At 28.6% G+C, this 13,625-nt stretch overlaps 1 protein-coding gene across 2 annotated transcripts in view; it reads right to left on the bottom strand.

The window, feature by feature from the left end:
• The window catches only part of LOC114121116 (protein abrupt-like), a 28,336-nt gene extending 16,628 nt beyond the window's left edge, over positions 1-11,708 (bottom strand). The window contains exons 1-6 of one of the 2 annotated variants that reach the window (XM_027983284.2): positions 10,885-11,708; positions 8,828-9,039; positions 8,560-8,745; positions 8,262-8,483; positions 7,873-8,185; positions 7,738-7,800 (exon numbers count right to left, since the gene is read on the bottom strand). In XM_027983284.2, coding sequence (XP_027839085.2) covers positions 7,738-7,800; positions 7,873-8,185; positions 8,262-8,483; positions 8,560-8,745; positions 8,828-9,022 — 979 coding nt within the window. In that variant the 5' untranslated portion in view covers positions 9,023-9,039; positions 10,885-11,708. The remainder of the gene's footprint in view (positions 1-7,737; positions 7,801-7,872; positions 8,186-8,261; positions 8,484-8,559; positions 8,746-8,827; positions 9,040-10,884) is intronic. The other variant, XM_027983285.2, reaches the window with a different exon arrangement.
• Positions 11,709-13,625: the final 1,917 nt, after the last annotated feature.

The raw sequence follows: 13,625 nt of genomic DNA, 5'->3' as shown, positions 1-13,625 counted from the left end.
ATATAAGGCTAAATTCAAATGTCAGAGAAGTCGTTCTACAGTATTGTAACTATTTTTAAATGAAACTTAAATGTATATTAGATTAATTATATTATGATTTTTATGAAATTAAGTTAGCAGTACTGGAGACCCGGGAGAGTTTACCATCGGGAGAATTTACAATCGCCCTTGTAACTTGTGTCTAATGTCTGTGTTGATCAGAACTTGTAATTGAGTAAGTCATTGAAATGGATGTGTGAAATTTGAATTTAAATCAATCGATGCTAGATTATTGTACATACTCGTCAGAAACGAGTCAAATTTTTTTTTAAATATAAATATTTACTAAACTTTCCTAATTTGTATTTTCATTGAGTTTTACTAATTTGAACATAATTATCTGTGTATACTGTATAGTCTAGAAATATACTTTTTAAATATTTGTTATTAATTTTACCGTCTATTTGTATACTTGTTTAGATTATATTTTTATCAGAATCAGATATCAAAATAGTTGATTATACTATTGATATATTATATATACTATGCTTTGAGTTGATTTAATATTATTTAGTTCCTTACATTTTTATTTAATATAGATTTATGCATATTAAACAGTATATATTTTGAATGCAAATTATTTTGCATATAATTTGCAAACATATAAATATATATATATATATATATGAAGGTTATTTACTACATGAAACTGAGATATGTTACCTACTGTATTATAAAGGGTAGTATTTAGTATTATAGTATTATCATATTAATTTGTTGTTCACGTATTTTTTTTTCGTGGCAATACTTTTCATTGGCTATTTTGGTACATGGACATTTTTTCCTGACCGTTTTTACATGTACATTATTATCTAGACTCAAGTGAGACGCTTTATTATTCCATAAACATACGAATAGATGGACATCGGTGAAAGTCCTCTTAATTGAATTGTATTTTATGTGGATAGTATAATATAAACTGGGGTGCACTGGTGCACACCACTTTAGCTGAAATGATACTAACCCTCCAAAAAAGTATCCAAATGTCCGCTAATATATATTATATTCCTGTATTAGCTATTTGCAGGAAGACAGAAAAATGGTAGCTGTCGTTCTCTATACATATTAAGTTATAGATATTATAATTCACTATATCAAATACTTCAGTGACGAGGAGAAATCAAATATCATGTTATAACAATTGAATATTATTACTAAGGGATACTTAAATAATGAGTCTCTTGAACAATATTTATTTAAATATAATTGTATACTTAATGATTAAATATGCCATAAATTCGCATAACGACATAATTTACCATTCACAAAATATTATTACAGTCGAGGAAAAATAATTAATTCATAAAAATTATATGAAAGTAAAGACATTTAATTTATACATAACTATATATAATATATATATTTAAAAAGTTAAATAAAGAATAATAATTGTAATAAGATAAAATGCAGCATAAAGAGCGTATTTCATTTAAAAATAATTTGTTTATTATTTTATTAGATTATCAGGTTAAAAATTCCAAATTTAATTGTTTTCAATTCCATGCTAATGAATTAAACTAAATATACATAAATGTATTGAAAGTTGAGACTAACTAGGACATCTGAAGGGTTTAAGAAAATTATAATTTTAACTATATGGTATCATTTTTAGCTTTAATTCTGTAAATTTTTCCCAGTTCAAAAACATCTAAGTACCTACCTATCTTACATACACGCATACAAGGTATTCTCACTACTTTCTGCTTAGTGTTGTGGCTCATTAGCTAAATATTGCATTACTCGACCAATACATTACTTTGCGGCCAGATGGCCTAATCGCATCAATAGATATTATAAAATAGTAGTTTATAATATTGTATGTACATTTGATTCTTTTGGGTATGTCGTTCAAAAATAATAATTTGAAATTATCAACAAATTGAAATATTTATGTTTGGATATGTTTTCTTTTAAATGTCTCACCTATACAATTTAATAACGCATTGTAATTTATAATTTGATAGCATTTTCAATACGTAAAATGTTTATTCCGTAGTAGTTAAAATTATAATATCATTAAATTGTTTTAGTTTAAATGTTTAGCGTTTCAAATCGAACATATGTCTTAAGTCGAATCATATTTAACAAATAATTATTAGTGCATACAGACAGCGGAATGGTTAATTCCGTCGTCTCGAGCGATCCAGCTTTACAAGTATCAACTTTAAATTATTTGGATCAATGTTTAAACTTCAAGTATTAAAAGCAAATACATATAAAAAAATCACCAAAAAATTGTCTGTTGTCTAATGTACACTGTCATGAATTATTTTTGAAAAAAAAAACAATCCAATTAAAAACAAATTATACACGATTTAAATTTTACAATACCCACAATCTATGGTATTATTATTTTATTTTATTGATAATTCGAGAATTGTATTTGATACTCTTCGAAGTTCAATAATTGTTTAATTTTCGGGGTGATAAAAAAAACCCCAATTGAGATAACTTTTTAGACAAAAATATTGTTTATTGTTTATGATTTAGGAACTAAAAATAATAATTAAACAAATCTCATCTAAAATGTAATAAACAATGAATAAAATGATCTATTATTAGATTTTTGTTAAATTGTATGCTTTGAATTATGTTTAAAATAATAAATATTAATCATATTGCAACGAATACTCCTACAATTTACGTAATGAAGAATAATTACTCATATTTAGTTTAATTTTTTCGGTGCCAACATATTATAATTAGACGGTCCAAAAACTAAGGTCACTTTATTATGAACCATATTTATACAGCAGTGCCTTACAATATTTATTGCACGATCTCACCATGTGCCGTACACATGTGTTCCGGACGATTCTTAAAATGTGCAACTCAAAAATGTGGCAGAACCGTGAAAAAGACTGGAATTCATCAACAACCAGATTTTTGTTAATTTATAAAATATAATTGTTGTGTGTAATACTACAGAATTATTTTAAATGGTATTTTAGTTTATTTTATAGTTTTATCGAATAATTAATATTTTACAAAAATAATGAGGCAAGAACTTTTTTAAACAATTTATAGAATAACTATTATGCAGATTTTTTCTTAATTTTAATTTTGAAAAAGTACCAACTTAATATAATATTTATATTTATTATTATTATATTTTAATATTCATAAATAATCGATATATGTAAATTAAGCACTATCCATATGCAGCATAAAATATATCTGTGTTATGAATTAAGAAAAAACACATTTTCAATAAAAATAATCATGAATTGCTGTAAACAGAAGAAAATGTTTATTTCAAATTAAGTAAGCAAGAGTAGCTCAATAATGAATAAACTCATTCATATGCGTTTAACCGGATTCCCAAACCCATATATATTATACACAATAATATTATGTTATAAAAATATATTTCAACAAGAAATTATCTGAATACTACCCAACCTAGTTATATTTATAATATGACGACAAAAACTGTCTACATCAACACAAATACTACAACGTCAACAGTATATTACTAACTATTCAGATAATTTTATTTTTTTGAAAATAATTCACATTCACATAAAGTATACGTATAAATCAAAGGGATACCAATTGACAATATGATTTTCTCAATGGCATTAATTTAGGTAGTAAGAACTTTAGTAATATTTAACATGAAACACATAGTTATTAAAAATTAAGCTATCTATACAGTCATACAGACGATTTTCAATAATAATTTAATCAACAAGAATATTTAATCAATGTTTTCGCATTAAATGTATTAAACGCTACTGTGAATATTAATTAGTATAACACACATATTAAATAATATTTTGATAACCTACTAATGAATCTATACGTATATAAATAGTTCTTTATTTTTATTTTTTTGATCGTATAATGTAATTAGTGTAATATACACTAAGATCAGAGTTTTTTGAATACAGATGACTTATTATTTTGTACACACCGCAAAAATTAAATTGAAACCTATTTAAAATATTGTGAAGTATACTAACGAAAAATATGAACGCTAATATCATATAGCAGTTTCTATATAAGTTTCAACTGTTATCGATTTAAAATCAATAAATGTAATATTATAAATATTATATAAATATTTCTAATTAAAACTTTTAATTAATTTCAATTGAGCAAGTGTATAATATTAATAGTTATTATAATTATAAATATAATGTGTAACTTGTATCTATCTTAGGTATACTCGTATTGTATAATGTATAGTATTTTATTTCATTTAGGTTAACCTAACATTAAATATTATTTTTATTAGTAAACTGTGTGGAATATGTTTTGTATAAATATTCAAACGAACTTTTTAAATACACGAAAATTGATACGAACTTTAAGATCGTTAAATGTATACATTTTCGAGTTCTTTGAAGTGTACTAACAAACGATGCCTGCGCGTAATACTATTTTTATCTTAAGTCTTGGTAGCGAAAATATTTATAACAAAACAATTTAGTCTTAAACAACTCCGATTATATGTTCAATGAACGCAGAAACGTCTAGTGGAGCATAATTAATGAGATAACTAGATTAGTATACAGTTAGTTTTAAATTGTCTTAAAAAGGAAAACGTACATAATATTATATTATAATATTATGTCATAAATAATAAAAATAAGGTATTCATTTCGAGTTCGTTCGGATTACACATACCTATATGTTTTCCAGATGGGAAAAAATATTAAGTATTCTTCTCGTTAGAGCATAGAAATAAAATATGTTGATGGTTCGATTTAATTACACAAAGAGTATTAATATAAATTATATTACTATATATTTTATACATACATAAATATTATTGAAATATACAGAGGAAATGAAAAAATGTACTGTCTAAACTTTAAATTATCCAATATGAATTGATTGTCGCGTCCAATTATACCATCTCGCATAAACAGAATACAGAAAAATATATCATTGCACATTTTAGTTTCGAGATGTTTATTTTAAATTAATTGTACGTAATCAGAAACCATAGGTTTTAAAAACAATTTATCAAAAGTTATATGTCGGTCAATTTCAGTTTAACTTTCAGGTAGATAACCTGATGTTTACGTAGAATGTAATACTAAATGTTATCTATTTTAAGAATAAATATTAAATATCAAATCAATAGGGCATGAACTAATTTCGAACTAATGCTACAACTTGACTACTAACCGATATTCATTAGAAAAAAATTCATCAGGATATAAATTGTTTAATTAAATTAAACTGTCTAAAAACATTTCTACGATGCACAATTTAAAATTTTTAATGAACATTTTTAACATTGATTACATATATTACAATGTACAACTGATATAAATATAATTAATAGGTAGATTTAAATATGAAAAACAAAAACATAAAATATTTGGCTTAACAAGTCTTTTAAAAAAATTATCATCCTGAAAAGCCAATATATTTTAATAAATTAAAGATAATGAGCCAATTCACTTAATGTATTTATACTTTGTATTTCTTTTAATATTGTAAAATTACTCATAATTCATCAGTGCATAGTAGAGCTATTATTAAACGTTGTTTTATTCTTTATCATTAGCCAACTTAATGTTTTTTTTTTTTTTTACTATTATTATTATGTCCTATTTCATACTATTCTTAAACCTCTAAGATTTATAAGTTAATTTTATCTTTTAAAAACAATTTAATTTTTCAAAGAGGGATTTATATTTTGGTGGTACACAAAACAAACTATGTACAAATTAATTTTGATTAATTAATTAATTAACATAAAATTATAAACACACATTTATTATTAACTTGATTATAAGCAAATATCTCAAAAAAAATTCTATTATTGATACAATAAAATCTCAATACAAAGAGGAATCAACAATGTGTTCACATGTAAAATGAACAAAACAAAAAATATACTAATATTTTTCTGATAAAATACTTAAAATATATTGAATGTAAGATCTTAATTGTTTCTGTCATGTAATGGAAGTGTTTTATTTTTTTTAATTGAAAAACTATAATGAATGCTTAGAATATTTAAATATTTTTTTAACAAATTAAGAGAAATCAAATAATAATTTACTTTTATGTTGCGTGTATAATTTTAAAAAAAGAAAACTAATTTGTTTTTTTGACATTTTTATTAACCCAATTAATATTTTTCAGTTATATTCATTAATAAGTAAAAATAATAATAATACGCATTTAAAATTAGATTGCTATTGTATTATGGGCGTAAGGGGAATATTTTGAATGTTCAATCACCCCCCAAAATTAAAGATAAAACATTTTTAAAATAAATATTGTGAATTAAATTTAATGTATATCTAGACCAAAAACCCCTCTGAAAATATTGCCTACCTACACCCATGTATTGTATACATAAAATTTAAATAACAAGACAATTAGGTAAATTTTATTATTTCAAAATTTTGAATTGATTAATTTACCATCAAACAGAGATTTACTTTTTCACCAAGTTTTGTTATTCAATAATTAATATTTTTTTTTTATTTATATTAATTTTTTATCATTTTAATTTATTTACATTATTATTAAAATAAGTAAAAATATATAATAGTATATATTATGTTTTAGAAATAAATGAAAAAAGTAACCAACATTCAATCACTACAAAAATTGAATTTTTATAAATATAAAAAAAACTAGATGGAATGTGAGCTTGGGAAAGACGTTCACATTTTGTACATTTTAATGTAATTATTGCACAAAATAATATTAACATAAAACATACAGCAATACAAGTTATATAAATCATTATAATTTAAAAGTTCTAAGTTTATAAGTAATAGTAATCAGTAGAAGAAAACATAAAACCATTAATTTTCTGATTTTTTATATATTCAAAATTCATATTTAAAAAAAAAGTCTATACTTCCTTCTGTTTTGAATAAAAACAATGTTCTATCAAATGAGAAAACACACCAATTCTACTAATCTGTAAAAATAACACCCTGCTAACTAGTCTCGATAGCTCGAGATGCCAAAGAACTGATTTCTGTAGGCTATGGAGTGTTCTCCTGCTGGACAACATTTAAATCATCTACTTGCTTTTTTAAGAAAACATTACAAGTATCTAATACTCCTACTATATTTGTAATTAAGTCTAACTTAAACACTCATCTTAAAAATTTAGAAACATCAATTGTAAAACAAACTCAATTAATAAAATAGAGCTAAGAGTTAATGGTTATAATTGCTATATAATCAAAATTTACCTTGAGAAAACCCATAGAAAATTTTAAGAAATGGTAAACAAGATTAGCTCATAATTTAAATTGGACTATTTTTATTTTTATTTATTACGATCATAGTTACATAGTAACTGAAATTTAATTAATCAAATGTCTTAGATAATTCTTCTTTTTTGGGTATAATCCATTAATATTATGATTAATATACCAATAAGCTATAATTCTCAAGTTACATACAAAATACAATTTAAATTTAAATTTAGTAACCAGAGGTTATTAATATCATAACATAAAATGTAATACTTATTTATAATATCATTTAATATAATACTGCACATAATTTTGCATGGCATACACAGAAGTGCAGTTTAATTTTAATAATTCTTAAGCTTTAGACTTAAATTTATACCTTTTTTGTGAAGTAATCGATATGTTATATAATAGTTTTTAGTTATTGATAATAACTAATATAATGTCTAACTTTCATTTTTAAAGCATGTAGCAATTTTTGTTAGTAAGCATAATATAAATATTCACTCACCATAGCTGTTTTCCTGGCTATTGTTGTGTATGCCTGATGGACCTGGTAATAGACCTGGTAATCCTAAAATAATTAACATATTTATGATGTATTTAATATTAAAAATACATAAGATCTAGCATAAAATAAACAAACCTTGTAAGCTACTTATAATTGAAACTCCAGATGAAATTGATGTAGGAAAAGAATGCCTGGATTGTTGCTCAATTGAGATTGATGTATTGTGTAGGTCATGATTATTACCACTACTTGATAAAAAATCTACAGGTTCTAGTTTTGAATGTCGGGCCTGAGATATTTGAGGTTGAATTGCAATTTCATTATTTTGTTGATTTACATCTGAACGTGTATTATCATTAACTGTATGACTGCCATCTGAATCTCCAGAATTACTATCTTCTTCATCAGACGAATGACCAGTAACTGATGAGTCTACTGTATTTTTATTCTTTAAATTCAAACATATACAAGAATTAGTAAACATACTTATTTTTACCCAACTATTGAGTAGGTACATTTATTACCTGACTTGATTGTGATTGATTCAATTCCAATGCTTGAACAAGTAGTGATGGTGTATCTTTATCTCTATCGGCATTATAACTACTACTAGGAGTTAATGGTTGAGTAGTCAACTGTTCAGAGTTATTACGTTGTCTTTTATATGGTGGGCTAGGTAAATTATCACTGGCTTTATTTTTTCCAACCACATCAACTGGAACTACGCTTGAACTTCCCCACGAGGACTAATAAATTAAACAAAAATAAAACAATCAATGACTTCCAAAATACATAATCATCTATGACTAGTTTATGACTTACTGGTTGGTTTTCTTTAGTAAAATCAACAAGACCTCGTACTTGCAAGCTACGAGCAGTCTTCAAAAATTCTGGTAAATGTTCTTGATTAATCCGAACTTCTCCATTGTACATGAAACTTAATAATGCTTCCATTTCTTGTTTCTTAACATCGCGAAGGATAACAATGGGATGTTGGCATGGATTTGCCTAAAAAATAATGAGGAATAAATAAGGTAGGTACATTAAATTACTTCAAGTATTAGATACACATATAATTTCAAGGCCATACCTTGAGCAGAGATCTGAAGTACGGACTACATGCAGAAAGCACAACTTTATGGGCAGTAAATGAATGACCATCACAAGCAATAGTAACATCTATAAAGTCTTCTTGATCAAGTAAATGTCTGAATGATGTTATAATACTTGTGTGGAATTCATTCCAACGCACGGAATATAATTGGTCTGTATCCATTCCGCCCATTATTGACTTATGTTCATCTGAAAATAAATAGTCACATTATTAAATTAAATAAACTAGTGATTACTTAGTGATCAATTAAACTAATTCATAGTAGGTATCTCAAAGAAAAATTAATTTGAAAAAATCATAAAATATATAAAAATCAAAATCATTGAAAATTAAACATTAATTTAGTGACTGAAAAGATAAAAATTGTACTTATATTTTTTAGTCTTAGACTGTTTACTGATGTACTAAACCACATTGAATTACCCACAAAAACTAAAAATGTTAAGATAGTAAATTGTGCTAAGAGTAATTAAAATACAATTTCTAAATTATTAAAAGCATAATGTGAATTTAAAAGGTCTATAAAATAGTTTAATAGTAATCCTAATAGGTGCATAAAAAAAATCTCCCATAATCAATGTACCTACTTTAATCATCATCAAACGATTTATATTAATTGTACACAAAAAATACATTAACATTCTTAATTGTTACATTCTCTACACAAATATAAATTTAAAACGTATTACCTATATAGTTAAATTAAAAAACAGACTTTCTCAAAATAAAAATACATAATATTATATTCAATATAATTAATTTTTATTCATATTGGTTTCTAAAAAGTAAAAAGAGTTATTTATAGAGTTATTTTCTCTTCATAAATGTTTTCAAGCGAAATATGTTTGTATCACAACTCGTGTGCGGAGACGCAGATAGATAAATACCTATATCTACCTTCTAAATAATATTACGTTTTATCTAATTATCAAATTACTTAATTTTTCGTACTAAAAAAGGCAAAACAAGTGCACCATAGCATCGAAAACGGAAAATTCGAAACGGCGCTCCGTCATCACAGTGTAGGTACTTAATTACAATAAATATTGCAATTAAGAATTATTATAAAAGTCATCTACCGTCATAGTTTACAATAATATTAATATTACAATATTGTCGGACTCGTCAAGACGGTACTTCCGCGAAAATAAAAAAGCTGCAATCGTTGATAAGAAAAACAACCTCCACCGAGCGGGGGTGAACGGACGTGTACGATATTATTATTATACCTGGTGTGTGGCTACTGTAATACGCCGCCCCCACCCGATGGGGAAAAAGTGAAAACGACAATAATAATAATACTATTGTAAACAAACGGGACCGTCGTCAGTTCGTCGACAACCCTCGACAGACGATGACGACGACGACGAAGTGTGACTAACAAATATTAAATTTTAAAACATCGAAAAAAATAATATATAATATTATAATAGCTGGCGGTCGTGTTAGGGGTGAATGCGAACGAGACTGACCGACGAAACCCGCGCGGTCGATATCTACGCGATTGGTCAACACAAGTCGAATTGATATTTTATATTATACGGGATGTTATAAAAACAACGATAATCACCCCTATACAAACAGCAGCTGATGACAATAATAACAACAACAACAAATAATTAATGTTATTATTGTTATTGCGACGACCTAGTACTACACTGGGTGCATTTCATGTATCAACACTCACCGATAGCGTACGGCGGCGCCCCGTAGCAGCGCGAAAAAGAGCGCACTCGATGACAAAAATAATAATTAAAAAAAAAAAAATTTGTAAAACGTTTGATCGGACGAAGAAAAATTTGAAAATCCGATTGGATAAAATAAAAAATTACTGTCAAAACGACGAAAAAAAAAAATGAAATAGTTTGAAAAAAAATTAAAAATAGAAATTAATATTTGGCGCGGATATAATTAAAAAAAAAAAAAATTGGAAAAAAAATAAATAAATCATCGAGTGCACTAAAATTACATAACAAAAACAATAACAATAATAATTACCACTAATAATAATAATAATGTGTAATTAAACCTACCTCGTTCTGCAGCGGCCCCGTCGACGGCGAACTAATACGAACGGCGAACGACGATATCGGCGGCGCGGCGGTGGTCGTGTGCACCGGCGATACGAAACGCGACGACCGAAAAACGGCGACTACGACGACAGCGGCGGCGGCGGCGGCGACAACAATGTGTGTGCGTGTGTGAGTGCGTGCGTGGAGGAAAATATTTCGCTCACATGGCGGCCGCGGGCCGAAGTAAAAACTGCGCGCGAACCTTCACGGCAGACGGGCGCCGGTGCGGCCTGGACATGACGTACCACCACCGCCGCCGCCGCCGCTGATGCGTCGTCGTCGTCGTCGTCGACACTGGTGGGGGGCGGAGGGGATATCGTTGGTCTGTGGGTGGTGGCGGTAGTGGTGGTGATGGTGGAGGCAGCAGGCGGTCATCGAGTGGGTCGAGTGCGTGTGCGTGTGCGTGTACTGCGGTACTGATGCGAACGACTACGCACATACGCGGCGCGCGCGAAGGCACGCACGGTGGGTAAGCGGTGGCGGCGGCGGCGGCGGCGACCGATCGGAATATAAAACGTTATGCGGACGGGGTGGGGAGGGTGCCCGAATTTTTTCCCACGCGTATTTACCTACGACGCACACAACGCACGAAGGAGGGGGGGGAGGGCCCGTCCCGGAATCGCGTAAAAGTTCGTAACGTCCGTCGGGGGGAAATTAGGAGGAGAAGAAAAAGAAGAAAGAGGCGAAAAAAAAAAAATGTAAATAAATAGACGAAAGAGTGAAACGGTAATAACGTCCGAAGCCCGCGCGATTCCAACACGGTCGCAATTCGAGGAACACCGCGAGGCAGGCTCACTCGATCGCTCTCTCTCTCGCTCCGCCGCCGCCGCCGCCCGACGTTTCTATCGCTCTCGCGCGCTTCGCGCCCGCGCACGGCGTTCGGTAATTTGCGCTCACGCGCGCCACCACGCGCGGCGGCGGCGGCGCTACTCGTTACGGCCTGGTGTGCCGCCACCCCTCTAACGTGGCGGCGGCGGCGGTTTTCTCGCTTCCTCTTTATTTTTGTTTTTTCTCCTCTCCTCTTCACCCTTTCCGCCGTTGCTTTGCGCGATTTATAATATTATAATTATTATCGTTCGATTTATCGCTCCGGTTTTATGTGCAGCTTATATAATATTATATTATATGGGCATGATATCAATGTCACGTGGGGTCGGTGGGAGGTGCCTCGGATTTAAGGGTATAAAATATACGATTTTCGACCAGTAAAGATCATTATAACATTATGTTCCGCCGAAAATATTCTTACGAATAATTATAATATTGTGTACGACAGGAACACAGGGTTCGCGTTAATGTGCAGTACTTATTGCTAGGTAGGTTTTTAGCATTGTAAAAAAATAACTAATACCTAGGTACACTAGGTATAATACTATACAAAAACAATTTGTATTTAAGTTATAATTCATGACGCATAATAAAACTATATTATCATAATAATATTAGAATACAACCATGTGGATTGTAATGTATTAAATGTTTTCTATGATGTGTATTATTGTATTAATACCAGCCTACAAGTTATTTGTTCTTGCGCTTCCGCTCAGTACATTGTTAAATTTGTCGTTTGAAATTCCTGCTATTTTTATATTATTTGTACTCGATTTTCCAAGTAAGATATTTTTGAGTTTTGTTTGAAATATAAAAATACTTTTAGGTGAATATTTTGTTTCAGAGTTAGATTATCTTGTAGTGACGTAGTACAAGGTATATTTAATTTAACTAGGTAGGTATATTTATTTTGATATTCATGTTGTAAAATTTGAGAACGGTATATTAGCTAGGTTAATTGGGGAAATGGTATATTCTCATGTCAAAATGTGTATACAGGTACCTACTTGTGCAGTTCTAAAATTTTCTTAGCGTAAACCGTGGTGTACGATCGATATTATGGGCACCCATACAGTATTTATATGGTACAAAATTGGTTGATTAAAACTAATTAAACTAAATTATTAGATGTGAGATTTCGTAATGGTAGTTTGGAATATTTAGGTTCGATATACTTTGTCAAAACGAAACGTCAACTTTACAAATAGGTATATTACTATTTACTATATTATTTCTATATACCTAACCATAATATAATAGATTAAAAAAAAAAGAATGATTATCAAAATAATAATTGTTATAGGTTATTTACTTTTTCGCAAATAAAAGAAATTAATCAATTACTAAGGGGTGGATCGCTATTCGCTCCATCACTCCCTCAAATCTACTACTAATTACTATTTAGGAGCTTAAATCATTAACTATGCCATATATTATACATAAATATTGTAGATAATTAAGTTAAAAATACATTTAATAATTTATATATATTTATATTTAGCTTATATTTGTCCAATTGACTAATAAAAAAATACGGGATGACTTTAGTAGGTAGTTGAAATGTCCTGATATAACCGATACATCCACATTTCGATTATTTTTACTCATAATACATAATACGTACTTACGTATATCAAATCGTTGATCTTAGGTCTAATTATTATCGATTGAAATCAATAATAATATTGTGCATAAATAAAACTGAAAGAACAAGATAGAATTTCTTGTACGGAAACCACAACAAAAACGTTGATAACGAAAAACTAATGTAAACATCTATGTTTATTGTTTAGTGACTGAGTGTACTTTATACTCTTTGATGGATACCATACGTCATACACATATATTCAATATTGGATATAGAACCAAGT

The sequence above is a fragment of the Aphis gossypii genome, chromosome X (genome assembly GCF_020184175.1).
Source record: "Aphis gossypii isolate Hap1 chromosome X, ASM2018417v2, whole genome shotgun sequence".
Classification (NCBI taxonomy): Eukaryota; Metazoa; Arthropoda; class Insecta; order Hemiptera; family Aphididae; genus Aphis; species Aphis gossypii.
Note: the sequence above shows the minus strand (reverse complement) of the source record. Positions and strands in the feature narration are given on the sequence as shown.